The sequence below is a fragment of the Marmota monax genome, unplaced genomic scaffold (assembly GCF_021218885.2).
Source record: "Marmota monax isolate L192 unplaced genomic scaffold, Marmota_monax_Labrador192_F-V1.1 WCK01_AAM20220418_F8-fsc00198, whole genome shotgun sequence".
NCBI classification, from domain to species: domain Eukaryota; kingdom Metazoa; phylum Chordata; class Mammalia; order Rodentia; family Sciuridae; genus Marmota; species Marmota monax.
Window position 1 is genome coordinate 934,572 of NW_026693558.1, and position 23,122 is coordinate 957,693.

Sequence of the window (23,122 nt, forward strand, 5' to 3'; positions counted from 1 at the left end):
TATAGGAATTATGGGAATGTCAAATTTCTTGATGTGCCAGAGGGGTCTCTGGTATCATTCGTTAATGAATATGGTTCATGAAAGGAGAGAAATAATAGTGGTTGCTCCGTAGAAACAAGAATGCAAGTTGAAATTCTGAGGCACCAATTCAGACTTGAGCAACTGGAGTTTTTTGATTTAAGAATGACTCAACACCTGGAAGTCAAATTTCCAACAAGCAAAATCTCCAGAGATGGACAAAAGTAAATCCTGTTCTATGGTCTAACGACTCCCCAGAAGAAACATGAAGCCCTAGTTTGCAAACTATGTCCTCTAATTTGCTAGGAAGCAGATTATGCGCAAAGAAAAATGTGAGAAGGAAAACTGGGGATTCAGCCTTCTTTCCTGGCCATCATAAACCCTAATGCTGTCACAATTCAAACACGGTCGTCAAGGGCTATACATTCATAAACATGATAGCTGCCTAATTGAACTAAGCTGGAAGACAACTCTCTCCACATCTTATTAGGTGACTGAAATACCAAGTTTTTCCCAAAGAAGCCTAACCCAAGGCCTACCGGAATTTCCTCTCTGGGCCACTCCTTTGTTTAATTATTTTAAGTTTTCATTTTTTTACTCCTCTCCAAACAAAGGGCAAAGCAAGACAGTGATTATTAACTCCACTGCTCAAGAAGCTTCAGCTTTGCAGCTTAGGTGGACTTTTCATGATTTTAAATAGATTAATAGATTTAATCTTTGAAATGGACCCCATTTATTATTTCCCTTGGGCATAACTTGTAAACCAGTAGTAGTACAACATCACAGCGCATTTGCCTCATATGAGCCAGGTCTTTCATTTCCCCATTCTCTCTTCTTCCTTCCCCTTTCCTTCCTTCCTAAAATACAACCAAGTTTGATTTCTGAATTAAAAGGCCTTTTGGCAAGTAATTCACAAACATTACATTCTTGCTTAAGGTAGGTATGCAGCTCACCTTCTAGATGCTTTTTAAGCACATATTGTTTTAAGCATAATTCCCAGTACTCTCCATCTTTTAATCCTAACTGCTTCCCAGGAGTAGAAAAATTATATAGTGTTGGGGCTCAGATGAGAATACACCAAAATGAAGGCCTCGGAACAAAATTTCCTACTCTGTCTTCTGCTCCACTTTTCCCCTACAAGACAAGCCATAAAAACTAGAATTCCTCTTCCCCATGGGGAATAATAGAAACTAGAACTCTTTCACTCCAAAGCAAGCCCATAAAGCCAAAAAATACTAATCTTCCCCCACCTGTCTTTGAGTGGACCATAAAGAAATTCTTCCGCCTACCTTGTCTGACATTTCAGAAGGGGTCTTGCCCGCCCCATCAGGGTGGAAGGAGTGCTGCACAGGGGCCAAAACAGTTAAATAGGCCTTCCTGTGTTCCCCCACTGTCTCTATTAAATCACACCTTTCTTGTCTAATCCTATTACTCCATGGCTGCTTTCTCTTCATAGAACCTAAGGGCTCTATGGATCTTTGAGTCTTCATTCTTAAGGCTCTTGTGTCACTTAAAAGTTATGATTGAACCAATCTGCATCAATTTTTCTATTAAGCACCCACTGTCAGTCCCTTTCAGTAACTCTTCATGAAGCCTTTCCTTTTATCCTATAGTAGTCTGTAGATCATCCCTAATCCCTTTTAGGGATTTTCTTGGACAGTCTACTATATAACAGCAGAGTCAAATGTAGTGTTTTACTCAATCCTATAGAGCACAGGTTCTCAAAATTGGCTGCATATTGTGATTACCTAAAGAGTTTTTTTAAATACTGAGGCCTGGAATCTAACTCAAGATTCAAATTTAATTTGATTAGAGTGCAGTCTGGAAATAAAGTTTTAAAGTTCCTGAGTTGATTTTAATGTGCAATCAAATTGGAGAATCACTTACAGCAGTAGTTCTCAAAGTGTGGTTCTAGGACAGGCAGCATCAGTATCACCTGGAAACCATTTAGAAATGCTGTCCCACTCCCAAACCTGCTGAATCGGAAATTTTGGAGGTGGGGCCTAGCAGTTTGTTTTTTAAAAAATCCACCAAAAGGTGCTGAATAATGCTAAGGTTTAAGGATAACTTCTTGGGGGAGGAGATGGATGGATGAGCTTTGAGTCTCTAGAGGCCCAGGCATCGAAGACTAATGTTTTGTTGTTTCCTTATCCACCTCTGGGGAGACAATTCAAATGATAAATTTGCAAAATTGTCACCGTCACAAATATTTTTCTCAGAGGAAGATGTATCAAGAAGGAAGTATTCCTCTTTGGCCAACTAAATTGAGAATTAGTCTTGAATCTCCTTAGCTATGAAAATATCTAGAATAATCACTTAATATGTGATTTCCTGTGGGCCAGGAATGTTGTATAGAACCTAAGCCCTTAGAGAAAGAACAAATCTAATAATGTCAAGAACTATGATACTTTCCCATAGCCCTGTAAGTTTCAATATTAAACTCTTTTAAAAATCTCTGATATGAATTAATTCTTTGGAAACTCAAAAGAAGTCTCACACTTGAGTTATATTGATAATGATACTGCCATTAAAGATATCAGTCCAGAAAGATCAGCTGACATCTAGATTATAATCTTCTGGATTGAAATTTGCCTAAAATTATGGTCTTCAGTCACTTTGGTTAGTTATGGAAATATGTGAAGGCATTCAGAGATTAAATTACATTTACTGACAAGTCACATCAATCATTCACTAGAATAAGGCAATGGAGTTACAAAGATAAGGTTAAAAAATAAAATAAGCCCCCAACTCCAAGAGCTCAAAATCCAGTGATGAGAGCCCATTCTATCTTGACTAGGTTGCATAAAATGTCCATGCTAGGGTTGAAGCAGAAGAAACAATATTGCTACAGTTGGGGATGGGAGGCAACAGAGAAGACTTCACAGAGAAAGTAATATGTGAGCCAGATGAACATATTTACAAAGATGTGATCAGTTTAGTAATATACTGTTACAACTAAAAATGTTAAAACTGTTGGTTGTTATAACAACTGTTGTCACTAAAAATGGATGGTACACTAGGATACAAGTGTGAGAAATACAGATAAAAAAGCTGAAACATTACCTTGAGGGTAGATGATGAGGTTAATTTAGTGATTTAAAATTTTTTACTTGGTGCTTATGATTGAACCTAGGGCCTCATGCATATTAGGCAAGGGCAGTACCAATGAGCTATGTCTCCCAGCCCCAGTTTAGTAATTTAGGCGGTAATTTAGAAAGAACTCTGTTAGGCAGACAGTGACTAGAGGCAGGGAGCCCAGTCAGGAGATTCTAGCAATAGTCAAGACAAGAAAGTATGAATATCTGAAAAGACAGACACTGAGCATTAAGAGGATTGAAATGATTTTTGCTTTAGGATTTCTTCAAGGTTACACCCTGGTTCTAAAACTTTTGGTATAAATCTCAAGGTAAAGTGTTTAGGAGCCTGAGGAAACATGGCATGTGTTCTAGTTAGTAGAGCAATGAATTAAGAATAGACTGCAGAGTTGGGCAAGGATAAAAGTAGGGAGATTATAATAAAGAAGTTTCTGCTGTAATCTAAAGAAAGGATAACTTGGTCAAGATGAAAATAGTACAAGTGGTAAGAAGTGGTAAAATTATGAATATAATTTGAAAATATTGCCAATAGATTTGCTAATGTTAGATATGAATGTGAAAGACAAGTAAAACATGGCTCCAAGATTTTGACTTCAGCAACCCAAAAGACTGGAGTTGCCATTGATAAAGACAGAACAGATGAATGTGTTGGGGGTGGGGGAAATTTGAAGCTTGAGGTGCATATTTTAATACCAACTTAGTTAAGTCATATGTGGTTTAGGGTTCAGTTTAATCAGTGCATGATTGTTGGTTGTGTTCCATCTCTCCCTATGAGATTTTAAATAACTAATCATATATCTGATTCTCCTTAATTAGAAGTGGATAAGACATTTTCATTAAATTAACTTAAGTTGAATTAGAGATATGGTTATTGCATTTATTTTAGTAGAATAAACAGGTACCAGCTTCATTTTGGTAACTTGGGAGTACCTGTACCTAGTACATACTGAAAATTTAATGAAACTTGTGTTTTGTAGAGGACTTTTTGACATCAAAACCTAGAAATATTTGAGTGTTGCAATAACAAAGATTGTGCTCTGACCTTCAATTCTTCGTATGAAACAAGAGTAACCTCTTGTGCACTGTTATCAGCCAATTTATCAAACACCATTTGAACATGTTTTTAGTATTATTAAGAGTCCACAGAGGGACTGGGGTTGTGGCTCAAAAGTAGAGCGCCACCTAGCACGTGCAAGACCATGGGTTTGATCCTCAGCACCACATAAAGTAAAATAAAAATTGTGTCCACCTATAACTAAAGAAAATATATTTAAAAAAAGAGTCTACAGAGGCAAAACTTGACACAGTATTTTTCTATTTTTTATTTCATTTTCTTGTAAGTAAGCACAGTTTGAAGTAGTTCATTATAATAATTTTATTATAACGTTGCTTTGAATTAATGTTTATAGACAGGTAAGGAGTTAAATGCTCAGACTACCCTCTCTCCCCAAAAAAGGCTAAGTTAATTTTATTTGTAGTCATTTGATTATTAATTTTACCAAGTAAAGAGAACCTCTATTAAAAATGTATTGCCAAAGGTTTTCCAACAAAGAAAATTTACGCAAGGTTGTAAAGCTATATAAATGGAGTCACTTGGCTATTCATATTTTTGGAGATCCATAAAGCATTTTAGAATTCCTTAAATATCTGTCATGTCATTGTCATAATAATCTCATGTATATCATTGCCAGTTCACATAATAAAACATTCAAAGCCTGCACATGTTAAAATTTCTTCCCTGAAGCTAATCATATTTTATAACTGATTTATAGAAGCTTGTAACTATTATTATAAATGCTCAGCTATTTCACAAAACAATACTGACAAACATACAATTTTGGGAACCCATAATCCCTGCAAATCCCACTTTCCACCTTCAGCAAATAAGCTGAAATTAGAACATTCATGCCAATTGTAAATTAATAGTGAATGTAAACGTCATGAAAAACAATATGTGGTTTTCTCAGTCTAAAATCCACTGTCTACCTTCCAAAGAATGAGTCTTGAATACTCATTTTTACTACTACCTGTTCTCAGAAGTGGTTGCCCCTCCACAGCCTCTTCTCGAAACCTCATGACATCCAACACACCAAATTCTACTGATTTTTGTCAGGCTCCTATATAAGCAATTAAAGGCAGACTGTCCTTTCTCGTTTCTTTATTCCCTGATCCTGGCAGTGTCTGATACATGGAAAATGCCCAATAAATGTTTGCTAAATAAATTAATGAACAAACTTAACAAAATTGACTCCAGATGTTATAACTAAGCATTGTAATAGGTATTTTATTACTTAAAACTATGATTAATATGCCAAAACAAGGAGTGAAAACTAGTAATCCAGCAATACATTAATGTTTATATTCATTTCTTTTCATGTACATGGTATCAATAGTCACTAGGGATTATCTTTCAGTGCCTATTTCATTTTTTCATTCACATTCACTAATGTGACCATAGATTAGCACCAAAGACCATTCCTAAGGAAACATGCTTTGTGAAATGATATACAATAATATTAACATCATTATTCAAATAAAATTTCTCATATAAGCCTTTCTCTTTCTATTTTCAAATCAGGTCCTTTTTATAATACAAGTAGGTTTAACCACTTTTTATTCTAATTCTCCTTTGGTACAAAAAGCATGACATAAAAAGCAACAGTTTCTGCCAGTTTTAATACAATATTTTATGCTTCTTCCTCTTTTATGTTCTTATAGGTATTCTACTATAGTGGATTGTTATATAACAAATTGCTTATTATTGTAAATCCCTGTTAGAAATCACATTATATTAGCTCCCCGCCATCTGAGGTTTTTACTTTCCACAGTTTCAGTCACCCACTGTCAACAGTAGTCTGAAATTTTTAAATAAAAATTCCAGAAATACATACCTCATACATTTTAAATTGTCAGCCATTTTGAGTAGCATGATAATAAAATCTCATACTGTCCTGCTCCATCCAACCTGGGATGCAAATCATCCATGCAGTACACAATGCATGGATGATTAGTCACTGTTAGTCACTTAATAACAATCTCAGTTATCAGACTCTCCTAGTTTCACAGTATTCAAGTAATCTTTATTTTACTTAATAATGGCCCCAAGGACAATAGTGATTCTGTGATTATATTAAAACATATTGTTACAATTATTCTATTTTATTATTAGTTATGTTAACTCTTAATTTGCTTAATAATTTACATTTTATCACAGATATGTATGTATAGGAAAATAATAATAATATATATGGTTTGGTTCTACCTTGGGTTTCAGGTACCCAGTGAGGGTCTTGGAACATATTATTTAAAATTTGAGTAAAAAGTAACACATACATAAGTGTTTCCTCCTCAAGCAGAGATTACTGTGTAGTATGGTATTCTTTATTTTGAAAATTTATGCAGAATGATTAAGAAATAGCTAATTTCTTTTTCTCCCTCATACTAATAAACGTTTCAATAAATTACTTTCTATATCAGTTTAATCTTCATAAATAAATCACTATTAAGACTACTGAGAAATGAAATTACTTGAGCTTTTTAAAAAATACAGAGCCCTTGATTAATAATTTGATTTTAAAGGAATTTTATCTATAGTATTTGATGCACAAAATCCTTAGACAACCATTACAACAGAAAAAGTCAGTGACAAAAGTATTCACATAATTATATCATAGACCTTAGAAAACAGACGCTCAGAAAAGATTTTAAGGCTACTCAGCAACAGCCTCTGGTAAAACCCAACAAACCTTAAAATTGCAATTAGAAATCAAAATATTAGTTCATACTGAGCCAAGATTAGGAAAGTCTTCCATTGTTGGTATTTTCATATTCTTAGTTTTTCAATCAAATAATCAGTCTGTAATTGAAAAAGAAACACAAAAATGTTTTTATTCCAGATATCATATCAGATAATTTTCTTGACAATCCTATTATAATAAGCCATACCATTCAGAAACACTTGTAATCCCAGTGGCTCAGGAGGCTGAGGTAGGAGGATCAACAGTTCAATGCCAGCCTCAGCAACTTAGTAAGGCCCTGAGCAATTCAGCAAGAGCCTGTCTCTAAATAAAATATATTAAACGGCTGGTGATGTGGTTAAGCGCCACTGGTTCAATCCCTGGTACCAAAAAAAAAAAAAAAAAAAAAAAAAGCCATACCAGAAAAGCAAGGTATTATATAGTCTCTTTCTAAAAATGTCTCTCAAAAAAAAAAAAAAAAAAAAACTAATAATGTTATAAACTATAGTAAAGGTATTCTTCATTATATACAAATAGGCAGATTTTATAAACTATATTATATATTCATTAAAAAGCATCAATAAGAAATGGAAAATAAAGTTTTAAAAAATAATGTGGAAAAAAAAAAATAATGTGGATATGAAAGAAACTTAAATGTTATTACTAAGAGAAAGAAGTCAATCTGAAAAGGCTATGTACTGTGTGATTCCAACTATAAGACCTTATGAAAAGGCAAAACTATGGTAATATTTAAAAAAAAATCAATGGTTGTCAGTGAATCAAGGGGATGAATAGGCAGAGAATAGAAAATTCTGAATGATATTACATTAGTGAGAAAATGTCATACATCTGTCAAAACCCACAGAATGTAGAACATCAAGAGTGAACCCTAAAGTAAACTTTGAGTAATAATGATAGATCATGTTGGTTCACTCATTATAATAAATGAACCACTGTGATGGGAATGTGATTGGGGAAAATTGCGCATATGTGCAAGCACAGGGTATATGGGAACTCTGTATTTTGCATTCAATTTTACTGACAACCTAAACCTGCTCTAAAAAATAAAGTCTATTTTTGAAAGTAAACTAAAGTTACATCATTTCAGAGAGCCTTTCTCAATCTTCCTTCATAATCTGGAACACTTTATATAAGATATTTTAGAATAAACTCTAATATATTTATCTTTTTTTATGTCTCATAATATACTACTGAGAATACAGATTAAAGAATTTAGATTCCCAGGATAAACCATTAACAGATCTTAAAATTTTGTTTATTCATGTTTGCCAACTAAAAACTTTCATGAAAGAAAATACATTCTATTATTAAGCTATACTCCCCACTCCCAAAATGTGGTTTAATTAAATTTTTACCACAAATCAAAATCTTATAGACAAGTAGAAACAGAGATAGGAAGGAAGGAAGGAAGGAAGAGAGGAAAGAAGGGAGGGAAGAAGGGAATCCATTTGTAAAATTTATTAAAGGTTATATGATTTTTAGAGACAACAAGTGCTGCCCTGTTGAACACGCAACTTTATTTCAAGTACACACACAAACACACACACACACACACACAAACACACACAATCTTAAATATACTAAATAAAATCATCTGGATATGTTGAAGAGAGAGATATGTTTGAAATTTGAAGTTTCTAGAAATCTGAGGCTTTTTAATTTCTTCTGCACTATTAGAATACTATCATTCACTGACTAATGGCAAATAAATACTATTTGATTATTCAGATACAGTAACGGTCAGTCATCTTATGATAATGGACACAAAAAACAAGAGTCTGGTAAATTACTGGTCAAGTATCCCAGAGAGATCAGAGTCTACTGGTCAAGTATCCCAGAGAGACCAGAGTCTAAGGAAACTGTCAGACCACCAGCCTAGAAATAACTGGATTTTTTTCTTTTACTTATTGACTCAGCAAACATGATTCTGCAAATATTTTAGGCTGCAAGCTTCAACCACAGATCAGGTAGTTAACACTAGTACTAAAGTCCTTTTCTTAGTAGTTTTCTATGGAGTTTAAACTGAAAATCAAAAATTACAAAAACTGGGGCTGGGGTTGTAGCTCAGTGGTAAAACAGTTGCCTAGCAAGTGTGAGGCACTGGGTTCAATCCTTAGCACCACATAAAAAAACAGATACCTCACAGAAGATGATATACAATCAATAATCAATCAACAAATATATGAAAAAATGTTCATTATCTCTAGCAATTAGAGAATGCAAATCAAAATTACTCTAAGATTTCATCTCACTCCAGTCAGAATGGCAGCTATTAAGAATACAAACAATAAGTGTTGGCGAGGTTGTGGGGGAAAAGGCACACTCATGCGTTGCTAGTGGGACTGCAAAACGGTACAATCAATATGGAAAGCAGTATGGAGATTCCTTGGAAAAATGGGAATGAACCACTATTTGACCCAGCTATCCCACTCCTCAGTTTATATTCAAAGGACTTAAAAACAGCATACTATAGAGACACAGCCACATCAATGTTTATAGCAGCACAATTCACAATAGCTAAACTGTGGAACCAACCTAGATGCCCTTCAGCAGATGATTGGATTAAAAATGTGGCACATATACACAATGGAATATTACTTAGCAATAAAAGAGAATAAAATCATGGCATTTGCAGGTAAACAGATGAAGATAATGCTAAGTGTAGTTAGCCAATCCCAAAAAAACAAATGCTGAATGTTTTCTCTGATATAAGGATTCATAGTAGGGTAGGGAGGGGGAGCATGGGAGGAATAGACAAACTTTAGATAGGGCAGAGGGGTGGAAGGGGAAGGGAGGGGACATGGGGTTAGAAATGATGTTGGAATGCGATGGACATCATCATCCAAAGTACATGTATGAAGACACGAATTGGTGTGATATACTTTGTATACAACCAGAGATAATGAAAAATTTGTGCTCTATATGTGTAATATGTATTGTAATGCATTCCACTGTCATTTATAAATTTAAAAAATTAATAATAAAAAAATTTCTACAATGGACATGATTTTGTAATTGTAAAGTAGACATTACTATTAAATATGTATAACCTTTGACATGTTTTAAAAATAATAAAATAGGAGCTCCAGTGGTACAATCGGTTAGCACACGGTACTTCTAAAAATAATAAAATAAATGAATAAAATAAAGTTAAAAAATCTTTACAGATATTATAAAAACTTGCCCAGCATGGTGGTGGCACATGTTTTTAATTCCAGCTACTTGGGAACCTGAGATAGGAAAATTCCAAATTCAGCCTAGGCAACTTAACAAGACCTTGTCTCAAAATAAAAAAATAAAAAGGGCTGGGGACATAACTCAGTGAAACACTGCTTCCCTAGCATGCACAAAGCCCTGGGTTTGATCTCCAGTAACCACATCCAAACGCACACAAAACTACAAAAAATCGGTTTCTATACTGATGTTAATTATAGTAGAAACAGTACCTAACTTAGTTACTGAGTACTATCTGCAAGGTACTATTTATTTATTGGCAATACTAGCAATTGAATCCAGAGCCTAACAAATGCTAGGCAAACGTTCTACCAATGACCTTACTCTCAGCCTTACAAAGTACTGATTTAAGTGCTTTATACAGAAATCATCTCATCATCTCTTTTATTAACCCTAAGGACAGATAATACAGAACTTAAACCTGGGCTGTGGACGTTACTCAGTGGTATAATACTTGTATAGCGCACACCAGGCCCTAGGTTCAACATCAGCAAAAGAAAAAAAAAGTAATCTGTACCTGATTCCTCAAGTAAGCAATGGAGCCAGAATTTGTATTCAAATCTGACTCCAAAGTCTAAATTCTTAATGACTTGCTTTTCTATATCATATACCCCACTTGCAATGGAGAGATTGGCCATAGCTTCTCTCCCTATAGACCTAATGACTACAAAATCCCCCAAAGTAAAAATATTACTTTGAATATATACAAAGCAGTTTGTTAAAACAGGTGTTCAAGCTACTGCAAGCTATAAGTGCCTAATCTTGCAAGAAAAGCTTCAACAAAAGGACAAATATTTTAAATATGCTTGCATATTCTTGATACAATAACACTTACTGTGATAAACCAATAGGAATTTATTCTATAAACCAACTTGGATAAGAAGCCAAACTGACTGACTGGTGCCAGAACATGAAGGTGCAAGTGGGAAATGGAACAGAATGGTGGCACATGGAAACCCATCCTAAAACAGAGAAGAAAGAAATGATTGACAAATCAGCTCTACAATAATTAAAAACAATTTATAGGTTAAATGACATATAAAAGATATACAAAATACATTACCTAAAGTAGAAAGAATACCACTCACATTATCTCTTTTAGTATATTTCTTTACACACTTCATAGTATTCACATAGTTCCTCTTCTTTTCATGTTCAAGTTCATAGTAATAAACTCTTTAACAAGGAAGGGCTTAATAGCACATTATATCTCAGAATAACCTTTATAAATTCTGAGCTGACATTACTCCTTATCAGTTCAGTCCTTATAACATTAAGTTTGAATTCTAAGATATGTTCCTGTAATGAATCTAATAAAGTTTTTGGGCACACAAGTAGTAGTGTTACTTTATTCCAAGGTATAACCAGTAGATGGCATGCTTTCTCCTGTAATAAAGTACTCAGGCATTTCTTTGCGAACCAATATTTCAAAAGTTATATCAATCATATCATCTTGTTAAAAAAAAAAAAAAAAACTTTGATCACCTAAATTTAATACTAAAAATAAGTCAGATGATAATTATTCATAAGTATGATTTAACCTCTTAAAAATCCATTTTCAATTTCACTTTAAAGATGGGTAAGCAAAGATTAAAAGCTTAAGAGCTGAGCACAATGGTTCATGCCTATAGCCCCAGCTAGTTGGGAGGCAGAGGAAGAAGGATCACATGATCCCAGGAGTTTGAGACCAGCCTGGGCAACACAGCCAGACTCTTTCTCAAAAAAAAAAAAAAGGTTAAGACTCTTCCCAAGGCCACAAAATTAAAATATGGTGGAGCTAGGAGTAAATTTCAGGGATCTTGACTCCTTATCCAGTATTATTTTTTCTAATAAGCAGTTCCAAAACTGAGAAAGGAACATGTTTCTTCAGGCCAGAAGATCTTAAATACCATATGTTACTTGTCATTACCACATTAGGATAATGCTTAACAGTTTTCAGAGGATCTCCATACACATAATCTCATTAGTATACAAGTAGGTAGAGCAGTATTATTGTGGATAACTAAAATGACTTGTCTAAAATGACACAGCTAGTACAAGTACAGTACACTTGGATAGTATTAGAATTCTGAATTCTGGTTCAGAAGTGTTAGAAAAGTATCTCTACTATACCTTGCCTTGGTACTGCCTACATCACACAGGACAAAGTCAGAAATCTTTTTAAAAAGAATACTATCATTTAAATTAATTGAAACAGTTAATTGAACACTATGTGGTTTTGCTCAGATTGGCAAATGCCAGAGTTCAAATTAGCAGGCAATAAATCCAATTTAATTTCATGCCAGAAGTCTAATAATGTATTCTTTATCATTTTTTAATTTTAATTTGTTATATATGATAATAGAATGCATTACAATTCATATTACACATATAGAGTACAATTTTTCGTATTTCTGGTTGTACAGAGTTAATAATGTCTTTTTAAATCACAAAAAAATAAAGATTGGTCTAATAAAATTCATTTTATACACATTTTTATAGAAATCCCAAACAGAATAAAGAAAAAAAGGACTCATAACTATTTTAACTACCCATTGTTTATATATATTTGTCTGTCTAAACTATTAAGTGGATATTTTTGGAAGATATTAAGACATGAGAGGAAGAAGTTTTATCAAATTTTTATTATATGAACTATATTTCTCACTTTCAGGAAAAAATGTATTTAAGCCAAAATTCTGTAACTGCTGTTCCCTTTTTCATGAAAAATAACATGTCAGAAAAATCAATAATGCAAAATGTTAGTTTCTATCTGATGTATACATACCTCATATTTGAAAAGTCAGTGAAATTGTTATTTTTAAGAATGGTCTTTCCAACAGTTACCATGTTTTCCACTATAAAACAGGAAAGAAACATTAGACTATAGGAGACGTTAAGTTCACTAAATTGTTATTAATCTTAAGTTTTGGGGTTCTGGTCAAAAGTCACGTCAAATGGGGAAACATTTAGAGACACATTCAATAGCTTTAAGTCACCAAAAAATCTGTTCATCGACAACCGAAATGAATATTCAAATTGAGCTCTAGTGCATTATCATTATCACAAAATATTACACACATAAGCTGGCTTTGGAAAGCAGTTGAGAGATATTATCAAGTGGCTATTTAGAACATTATAGTGATGCCTATTTTAATAAAGAGAATAGGTAATTATACAGAAATTGAATTAAGAAAAAAGATAGCATGTTCACCACAGCATTATCCACAATATGCAAAATACAGAATTAACCTAAGTGTCCACCATCAGATGAATGGATAAAGAAAATATCACATATATGTATATATGTATATATACACACACAATAAAATGATATTGAGCTTTAAAAAGAAAGAAATTCTGGCATGTGACAACATGGATGAGCTTAGAGGACATCTTGCTCAGTAAAATAAGCAAGGTACAGAAAGCTGAATAGTGTATGATCTCACTTAAATATCAAATCTAAAAAAGCTAAACTCATAGAAACAGAGTAGAATGGCGGTTATTAGGGGCTGGAGGCGGGGTAGGGTTGGGAGATGTTGGTCAAACAACACAAAACCTCAATTAAAAGAAGTAAGTTCATACAACATGATGAGAATGTACTGTTATCCTTAAAAATGATAGTAGATTTTAAGTTTTCTCATCACCAAAAAATGGCATATGAGTTAATGTATATGTTAATTAGCTCAATTTACTCATTTCATAATGTATACATATTTTAAGACATCATCTTATATAAAATAAACATGTACATTTTTGTCAATTCAAAAACAAATTTTTTAAAAGACAGAAAAACCAAATTTGTCTTTAAGCCCAAATTAGAAATAAGATATCCCTTCAAGTGATCCTAGTCTTTACTAGTTAAACATTTATATAATGATTTTGACTTCCAATTTCTATGTCATATCATTTTTCATCTTTTTTTTTTTTAATGGCCTAAAGTGGGAAAAAGAAGTCTCCCTATTAGAAAAATGTTGGTAGCCTGGGTCTTCAAAGTATAATGGGAAACCTTAAGCCTATACATACTATAACCATGCATCTAAAAGGGGAAGAAGTAAGAGATTCAACAAAGGACAGCTGTTATATTGAGGCTTACTAAACTGCTAATATTTACTTCTCTAAATCAGGCTTGCACTGGGAGACTACCAGTTTCTTACATTTTAAATGAATTGATATAATGCCTGTATTAAGCAAGGCCTGGTAATTAAAGGATGTGTATTATAACCTCTCTAAAGCAACCACTAAATAAAGAAATATAAAAACTAGTAAATATGGGGGGGGGAGGGCTGGGGTTATGGCTCAGTGGTAGAGCACTTGCCTAGCATGTATAAGGAACTGGGTTTAATTCTCAGCACCACATATAAATAAAAGAATAAAATAAAAGTCCATCAACATCTAAAAAAGGAATATTTTTTAAAAAGCAGTGAACATGACAACAGATAAATTAAAGAGAAATATGAAAAAGCAAAAGTGAAAAATAAGATATAAAGCAACATATAACAAATGGGACAAATGGCACAATAGTAGAGCTAAACCCAATGATATCAATGGTTACACTAAAAGTCAATGGGCTAAACATTCCAATTAAGAGATTTTATATTTTAACAAAATACAAGATTCAACCATATTTGTTTTCAAGTATTAAAATATAAATATGCATTTGGTTGAAAGTAGAAAATAATACGCAATGCAAACAGTAAATAATAAAGTAGAAACAGCTAAATTATCACACAAAATAGACTCAAAGAATATTTCCATAAAGAGATATTTTATAATTTAAATAATCAACTTATTGAGAAGATATGACAATCCTAATTATATATTTACATAAAATCAAATTCTTCAAAATACATGAAATAAAATCTGCTATCTGTATTTCATTGCTATATACTCTTTATTATTTCATTTTTTATACTTATTTTGGGTTGATTTGCTTGCCTCTTTCTAACATCTGAAAGTGGTAACTGAAGTCATTGGTTTTAAACTTCCTTTTCTAATATGAGCATTTAAAGCATAAACTTTCTCCTAGGTACCACTTTACCAGCACCCCACAAATTCTAACATGTTGTATTTTTATGACCAATCCACTCAAAATTATTTCTTCTTTGACATATTTAGGAATTACTTAGAAGTGTGCAATATAAGTATGTGTGTGTGTGTGTGTGTGTGTATATATATATATATATATATATATATATATATATATATTTGGAAATATTTAGAAATATGTTCTTTAATTTATAAATATTTAGTCCAGGTTTTGTTATTTCTACAATTTAATTTCATTATCTTCAGATGACATTTTATTAAACTTCAAGCATTTGCAATATGAAAATATTTTACGGATTAGAATATACTGTACTGTGGTGAATGTGAATATGTGCTCTTCAAGAAATGTGTATTCTGCAGCTAAGTGGTATTCTATAAATGTCAGTAATGGTCACTAGACTTGATAGTATTACTGAGCTCCTCCATATGCTTAATACTTCTCTACCTTTACAGATTATATAAAAAAATTAATCACTACTGTTAAGATTTCAATATGGAAATATTCAAATATATATAAAAGTAGAGAGAAAAACATAGTGAAATCCCAAATACCCACCAGCTGCTTAAAAATTGGTAACATTTGATATGCAACAGTTATAAAACTAGTTACAACAGCAGCTTCTATTTTCCCAAACCTACCTCTACCTTAAAAATAAATAGAAAAGTTCCAAAAATTCTAAAGAAAATATAATGTCTAAGAAACTATCACAAGAATGAAATGGAAACTTTTAATACCAAAGAAATACTAGAATGTTTCAATTTCAGGTAAATTTAGGTTAAATCTGCAGGGTACAGAGGCACATGCCTCTAATCCCAGCGACTCGTGATGGTGAGGGAGAAGGATCACAAGTACAAATTACAGAGACCCTGTCTCAAATTCTAAAAAAATAAAATAAAAAAGGACTGGCAGGCACAGTGGCACACAACTGTAATCCCAGCAGCTAGGGAGGCTGAGGCAAGAGGATCTCAAATTCAAAGCCAGTCTCAACAACTTAGTGAGGCCTTGAGTAACTTAACAAGACCCTGTCTCAAAAAACAAAAAAATAAAAAAGGGCTGGGGATGTGGATCAGTGGTTAAGTGCTCCAAATTCAATCCCCAGTACCAAAAAAAAAAAAAAACAAAAAAACGGGCAGGGGACTGGGGATGTAGCTCAGTAGCAAAGCACCAAGCACCCCTGGGTTCAATTCCCAGTACCAAATAAGTAAATAAATGAAGTTAAATCTGATCTTTATAAGCTCAACTGCTATCTTCTGGTATAAACCTGTATGTTTCTCAAAAGTACTAAAAGAACTTCAAATACTAAAAATCTTTGTAGTATCCAGAAACAACAATTTAAAAACTGGCAAGTCTAGCCTAAATTAACTATATCCACATCAAAATTTCCATTTATCTATCTATCTTGTAGGGTACCTTACAGTATTAACCAAACTAATCCCAAACCCTGATGACAAAATCTACAAATTACATTTTGAAGTGAACTTAGGAATGTTTTAGGAAATGATAGCTGACGAGTCACAGAAGGTACAAGTTAGAAAATACAGAATAATTCTGTAAGAAGCAAAATTCAGAATCTCCTTTTCAGAAACTAAGTTCATCACTCAAATCTCATAATTAAATTATTGCTAATTCATCTACATTAGTGATTGATCTTAATGGAGTATAAACCTGATCTTACTATGAGACAATATGCCATATTGTAACTTGTTTAATTTTTTTCACAGCACTTTCCATTTGCAGAGTCAAGAAATGCCAACATTTTTAAAAATTCAAAGAGAAACATTATCTTTGAAAAAATTTAAATATTAAATAACATGATGTGTTTGCTTCAAGTCACCTCTGGGATGTTAATACATGAAAAAATGACCACAAGTTAATAAATACTGAAGCTAAGTGATGAATACATGGGAATTATACAGTTCTCTCTATTTTTATATACAGTTGAAATTTTTTATAATAAAAAGTTCCAAACAGTCATAATGGACCCTTTTCATCCTAGCTAGATATATTTTTTTTATTGGTTGTTCAAAACATTACAAAGCTCTTGACATATCATATTTCATACATTAGATTCAAGTGGGTTATGAACTCCCATTTTTACCCCAAATACAGATTGCAGAATCACATCGGTTACACATCCACATTTTTACATAATGCCATATTAGTAACTGTTGTATTCTGCTACCATTCCTATCCTCTACTATCCCCCCTCCCCTCCCCTCCCATCTTCTCTCTCTACCCCATCTACTGTAATTCATTTCTCTCCTTGTTTTTTTCCCATTCCCCTCACAACCTCTTATATGTAATTTTGTGTAACAATGAGGGTCTCCTTCCATTTCCATCTAGCTAGATATTTTAATTGTCACTACCATTGCTGATATCAATTCAAGATGATAAACCTATGAATAACAGTGCCATCATCTTACCCAATTCTATTTGTTCTCTCTTTAGATCATTGCAATTTCTAATATGCTTCTTTGGCACTACAAGATAATGATGAGGTGCTGCTGGTTTTATATCTTTGAAGCAAACAAGGTCTTCATTCTAAAGTGAAAAAAAAAGTATTTGTTAGTGAAATTTAGAAAATAATTTCCTAACACTATTCTGGCATAACTTAAACGTCATAAACCTCTGAAAGGAAAATGGTATGCATGCTACAAAAAAAAAAAAGCCATACTGAGCAATTTTATGATTATGTACTAAGTATATAAAAACAAGCATAACTTCTGACATGAGATGATCATTTATTCCAAATAAAAAGCCTTAAAATTTCGGCTTTTACAAGAGAAAAATCTATCTTTCTTACAAAACTTTAATCAATCTTAGATTTTAAAAAATCAGTATCAATAAGCAGAGTTTCCTCAGTAAAATTTCCCAAATGCACAGTTGCTCATTATTCTCCATTCCAAAAGCCCAAATTCATTGAAAAAATTCAATTTGAATGAGGGTCTCAAATTCAAGTCAGTAATCTCATTATTATCCTAATATGGCAAACACGATAACTATACCAGTTTATCTATTTTTTTTATTATGGTTTTGCTGTCTAGTGATAAATTTAAATATTGATATACATGGATTATTTTATAAAGGGATAAGGTAAAGGATCACAATGTTCTTGTTTAAAGTTTTCCATTTTTTCTTTCAGCTAAGAAACAAGTAGTACTGGCCATCAAATCTTGCAACACAAAATTGCCATACTAACATAGCCCAGATTAGTTGATCATAGTTGATAACACAATTTCATATTTTTATTTCCCCTCAATTATGACATTGATTTTTAAAAATTCAGAGGCAATTCCTTCTGGTTCAGAATACATCCTGATTAGAATTAGAATTACTGAATTACTGAATTAATTAGAATTACTGAATTCTGCCTCAAAGCAGGAGTAACATTTTTTGGATTAATAAAACTAGAAAATGTCAGTCTAAAGGATATCAGCAGAAAAAAACATTCCTATATATACCTGCTGTTTCATACTCCATGACTCAGCTATATGACCAGAATACTCAGTTCTTTGTCCATCTCCCAAACCTCTATTTTGAAATATTTTATGTATTATTACATATAATTTGTTTTCCTAATTCTAATTTTAAAAAAACAACAACTACTACCATCAACATATCTGTGATCAGCACCAGGAATAGAAAAAAGTCCTATCAAAAGCAAAGAAATTTAATGACATTAGTGATTAAATTAGATTTCCACCAAGATTTCAAACATATTGAAATTGGCTCTCTGATGTCATACTCTCTCTCATTGCTACTATCGGTTGAGCCACTATTTGGATCTCTATTTTAAGACTATACTTCTATTCCAAAGATATGCTGCCAAAAAATATGAAATTATATAAGTAAAAAATTATTCTTTGCAGTGAGATTTATGATGAGAGAATGAAAATAACAGGAAGATCCATAATTCAACTAGAACAGTGGCTGAATAAATTGTGATAAATCCATATAATGAAGTATTATTTGGTTATAAAAAGGAACAATAATAATCTCTATATACTCATGCAACTATTTCTATGATATATTCCTAATATTTTAAAACTAGCAAGGAGCCTACAGAACGGGAGAAAATTTTTGCCATTTGCATTAGACCAGAGACCCTAAACCTACTAGAAGAAAATGTAGGCCCAAATCTCCATCATTTGGCTCAGGAACCAAATTCCTCAACAAGATTCTGAAAGCACAAGAAGTAAAATCAAGAATAAATAAATGGGATTGTATCAAACTAAAAAGCTTCTTCATAGCAAAGGTAAATCAAAAACATGAAGAGAGAGCCTACAGAATGGAAGAAAATCTTTGCCACCTATACACCTCAGATACAGCATTAATCGCCAGGATATATAAAGAATTAAAAAAAATTAATACCAAAAAACAAATAACTAATCAATAAACAGGCAAAGGAACTGAAGAGACACTTCACAGAAGTGAAGAAATTTGAATGGTCAATAAGTAGATGAAAAAAGGTTCAACATCTTTAGCAATTAGAGAAATGCAAATTAAAACTACATTGAGGGGGGGCTGGTGATGTAGCTCAAGCAGTAGCGCGCTCGCCTGGCATACGTGCGGCCCAGGTTTGATCCTCAGCACCACATACAAACAAAGATGTTGTGTCCGCCGAAAAACTAAAAAATAAATATTAAAAAATTCTCTTTCTCTCTCTCTCTCTTTAAGAAAAAAAAAAAAAAAAAAACTACATTGAGATTTCATCTCACCCCAGTCAGAATGGCAATTCTCAAGAATACAAGTAACAATAAATGTTGGCCAGGATGTGGGGGAAAAGGTACACTCATACACTGCTGGTGGGACTGCAAATTTGCAAATTGGTGCAACCGGACTAGACAGGGGTAGTGAGAGGAAGGGATGGGGGTGGGAATGAGAAAAACAGTATAATGAATCAGACGTAAATTTCCTATGTTAACATATGAATACACAACTGGAGTAAACTCCACATCATGTGCAACCACTGGAATGGGAAATTATACACTATGAATGTATGACATGTGAAAATATATTCTATTGCCATCTATAACTAAAAAGAACAAATAACAAAAATAAAACTAGCAAGAAGCATAGGAAGATTATCTTGTGAAAGATTCTGCAGTGATGTTCTGGATGTTATTTTTGGAGACTGTTCTACTAGAATCCACTCCTCTAGACCTTCCAATGATTTTTTTCTAGCAGTAATTCCATACATTAAGTCTATTTCTGTTTAAAATAGCTAGAATAGCTTTTCTTTCCACAAACTATGCCCTGATACCTAAAGCAAATAAAAAGTAATAACATTTGGAAGAACATTTGAATACCATGTCATCTAAGGTTTTAGAACAACTTTGAATATCAAAGATGGAGGAGTTATATTAATACTAAAATTTCCTCAGTATGAGCTCAAACATGATGAAACCTAATCCAGTACTGTTTAACCATTTTCCCATTATTGCCACTCTAGGATCCTTTTAAGACATTCATAGGATTTTAATACCATAGATATATCATTTATCTGTTTATGCAGTCTATGCAAATCTGTGCATAGATTCTGTGCATAGGATTTTCCTGTATAAGAAGAGTAACATATTTCCCCCACCACAACAAAAACCAATTTTTACCCCCTTGGGAATAGATAAAATCCCTGATGAGAATGCATGATTTAACCTTTGATTAGTCCAATTCTGCAGAACATGGTAAGAAAACATTGTATAGAAGTCTATGTGGTAAGGAATCTTTAGCTTCTGCTGGATAGTCTCCCAGACTAAAGTCTACATGATGTTGGTAACTTACCAACAAATCAAGTGATCTCTGTATATATAAATTATTAGTATACCCCACTTCATATGAACCCAATAACTTCTAGATGTTTATAATGAATATAACATGAATACACTGTAAATATATTATATACATATAGTGAAAAACATACAAATTAAATACTAGGTAATTAGTTCCTTTGTGTGTTGGGACAGGGCACTGGGAAGTGAAATCAGGGCCTTTCTCCTAAGCCCCAACTCCTCCTGTTTGCCAAATTTCTGTGAAAGCTGACTATATTTGATATTCACACTCCCCTCAGATTCTTCTCAATCAACTGAAACTGCCTTCTGTCTCACCACTGCACTTCAGTTGCTCTCCTACCTATGTCTCAATTCCTCTGGAAATTCCTCCCTTAGCTCTCAAACCTGGGTTAGATGCCCCTCCCACAAGCTTACAAAATACTGTAAAACCACCTGACCACCGCACAGGGCACTGTAATTGGCTGCCACCTCTGTATGCATTCCACCCTTTAAATTATAAAACCTACAGGCAGACTGTCCTTTTATCTTGTCCACCACTGACTCCAAAACCACCTCTCAGTGCAGCGAATTAAAGAATGATCACTACGCAATCTTGGGAGCTTATTTCCTCAAAAGATTTTTTTTTAACAAGTAGAACAGGTTGTATACGGTGTATACCATATATCTCAGAAAATATCTGAGCAAAGTCAGTCTGAAAATTGCCACATATCCCAACTGATATCCCTTCAGTAGAAATCAGAGACTATTAAGTATTAAGTTGGACTTCAGACCCACTGCCCTCAACCCCAGCCGATTTTCAGCTAATCTAACATTTTGGCATTATCTGTTTTCTACTAGATTTCTCGTCGGTGTTGGTTATGAAGAGTGCTCAGAATTTAAGATCTCTAATTAGAAAGGAGGAAAAAAGAATTCCTGTAATAAAAACAAAGGTCCCCAAATGCTCTTTTATGCCAAGAATCTCGCTACCTGCAGCTCTATCATTACTTTTTCTCCCCTGGGAACTGTGTCTTGTTGGAGACACTCCGGGGGTCTCCCGAGAGAAGTCAGGGTCCTTCACACAACACCCTGCCTTCCCCAGCCGGTCCACACAGCCGCTCTGCCTCCCGAGCTCTGCACGGTGATCCGGATCCTCCCCACCTGGTCCACACCGGCTAGGCCTCCCTCCCGGAGCTCCGAGGGGCGGTCGGACGTCCACCCACCTCACAGGGCAGGAGTTCGGTGCTGGTCTCCTGTTGCCTCGCAATCCGACAGAACAAGCAATTGCTGTCGTAGTCCCCGGAGTCTAGGGACTCTGCGGCGACCTTGGAGGTTTTATCTGATTTACTGTCAGAGGCGGAAGGCACTTCGCCGATCACCTGCCCCTCCGCCATGGTACCTGTTTCGGCCGCCAAGAACCCCGGCTTCTCCAAGAATACTGCGCCGGCGCGGGCCCGCCTCCCGCACCTCCTCGGTTTAACCTCAAGGCGTCGCCCTTCGACCGGCTTTGGGTCAGGCAAGAAGTGGGACGCATGCGCTGATCCAGACTGACGGAAGAATGAGGACTAAGCGATCAACATTGGGCCTTGAAGCCAGTTGCCACTAGGGAGCGAGCGAGGACGTTAGAGGGTCGCCCCGCCTGCTGCCCCTCGTTGGTAATGACGTACCACGTCCGCCGAGACGCAGGAGCGCGCCGTGCGTCGTAGTGACATCACCGGGCGCGGAATCTTAGGGCCAAAAGGAGCGTGTCGTGTCCATGATAGCAGCCTGTCGTATGGTGTCCCAATAACGGATTACGCCGCCGGGTTTTTGTTATTGTTGTTGTTTTGTTTTTCTTGTATTTCTTTTTTAATTAAAAAATGAAAGGTCTAAAGGCTTGATTTTAAGAATTCGTAGGTTTTAGGAGAATGAGCAAATTTTCTGGATCCTTGTTTTAGCACAAATCATGTTCAGCGGTTTTTGTACCCTTCCTTGCTCAAAGTGAACTTAATATCCCTGTTTACTTTTTGTTGTTAACAGCAACCTAGATCGAAATGTCGGTCTTTGTTACTTTACAGTCCTTATACAATAAAGGCGAAGTCCTGTTGTTCGATACCCCAAAATACTCCAGAATTTCACTGCTAATGCCTCGTTATGCCACGTTGAGAGCACTGCCAACGCTGCTGCAATACCTTGTGTTACTTCTTGACTTCTTGCTGTTCAAACAACCTTTCAGTAACAACC

At 34.2% G+C, this 23,122-nt stretch overlaps 1 protein-coding gene across 1 annotated transcript; it reads right to left on the minus strand.

The window, feature by feature from the left end:
• Nucleotides 1-4,411: 4,411 nt before the first annotated feature.
• On the minus strand, nt 4,412-22,611 carry Hint3 (histidine triad nucleotide binding protein 3). Its single transcript, XM_046458676.2, has 6 exons — nt 22,567-22,611; nt 22,123-22,464; nt 17,558-17,675; nt 12,873-12,942; nt 10,941-11,067; nt 4,412-6,969 (listed from the first exon to the last, which is right to left on the minus strand). Exons 1-6 carry the CDS (start codon nt 22,609-22,611, stop codon nt 6,937-6,939), a joined length of 735 nt encoding a protein of 244 aa, XP_046314632.2. The 3' UTR covers nt 4,412-6,936.
• Between the last annotated feature and the right edge of the window lie 511 nt (nt 22,612-23,122).

Excerpts from the sequence above, each read along its gene's own strand:
- Hint3 (XM_046458676.2), bottom strand. The coding sequence starts at position 22,611 with ATGTCACTACGACGCACGGCGCGCTCCTGCGTCTCGGCGGACGTG. Across the intron at positions 17,676-22,122 it reads CCGAACTCCTGCCCTGTGAG|AATGAAGACCTTGTTTGCTT; the intron begins GTGGGTGGACGT and ends TTTTCACTTTAG. Across the intron at positions 6,970-10,940 it reads ATTCCTATTGGTTTATCACA|ACTGATTATTTGATTGAAAA; the intron begins GTAAGTGTTATT and ends TTTCAATTACAG.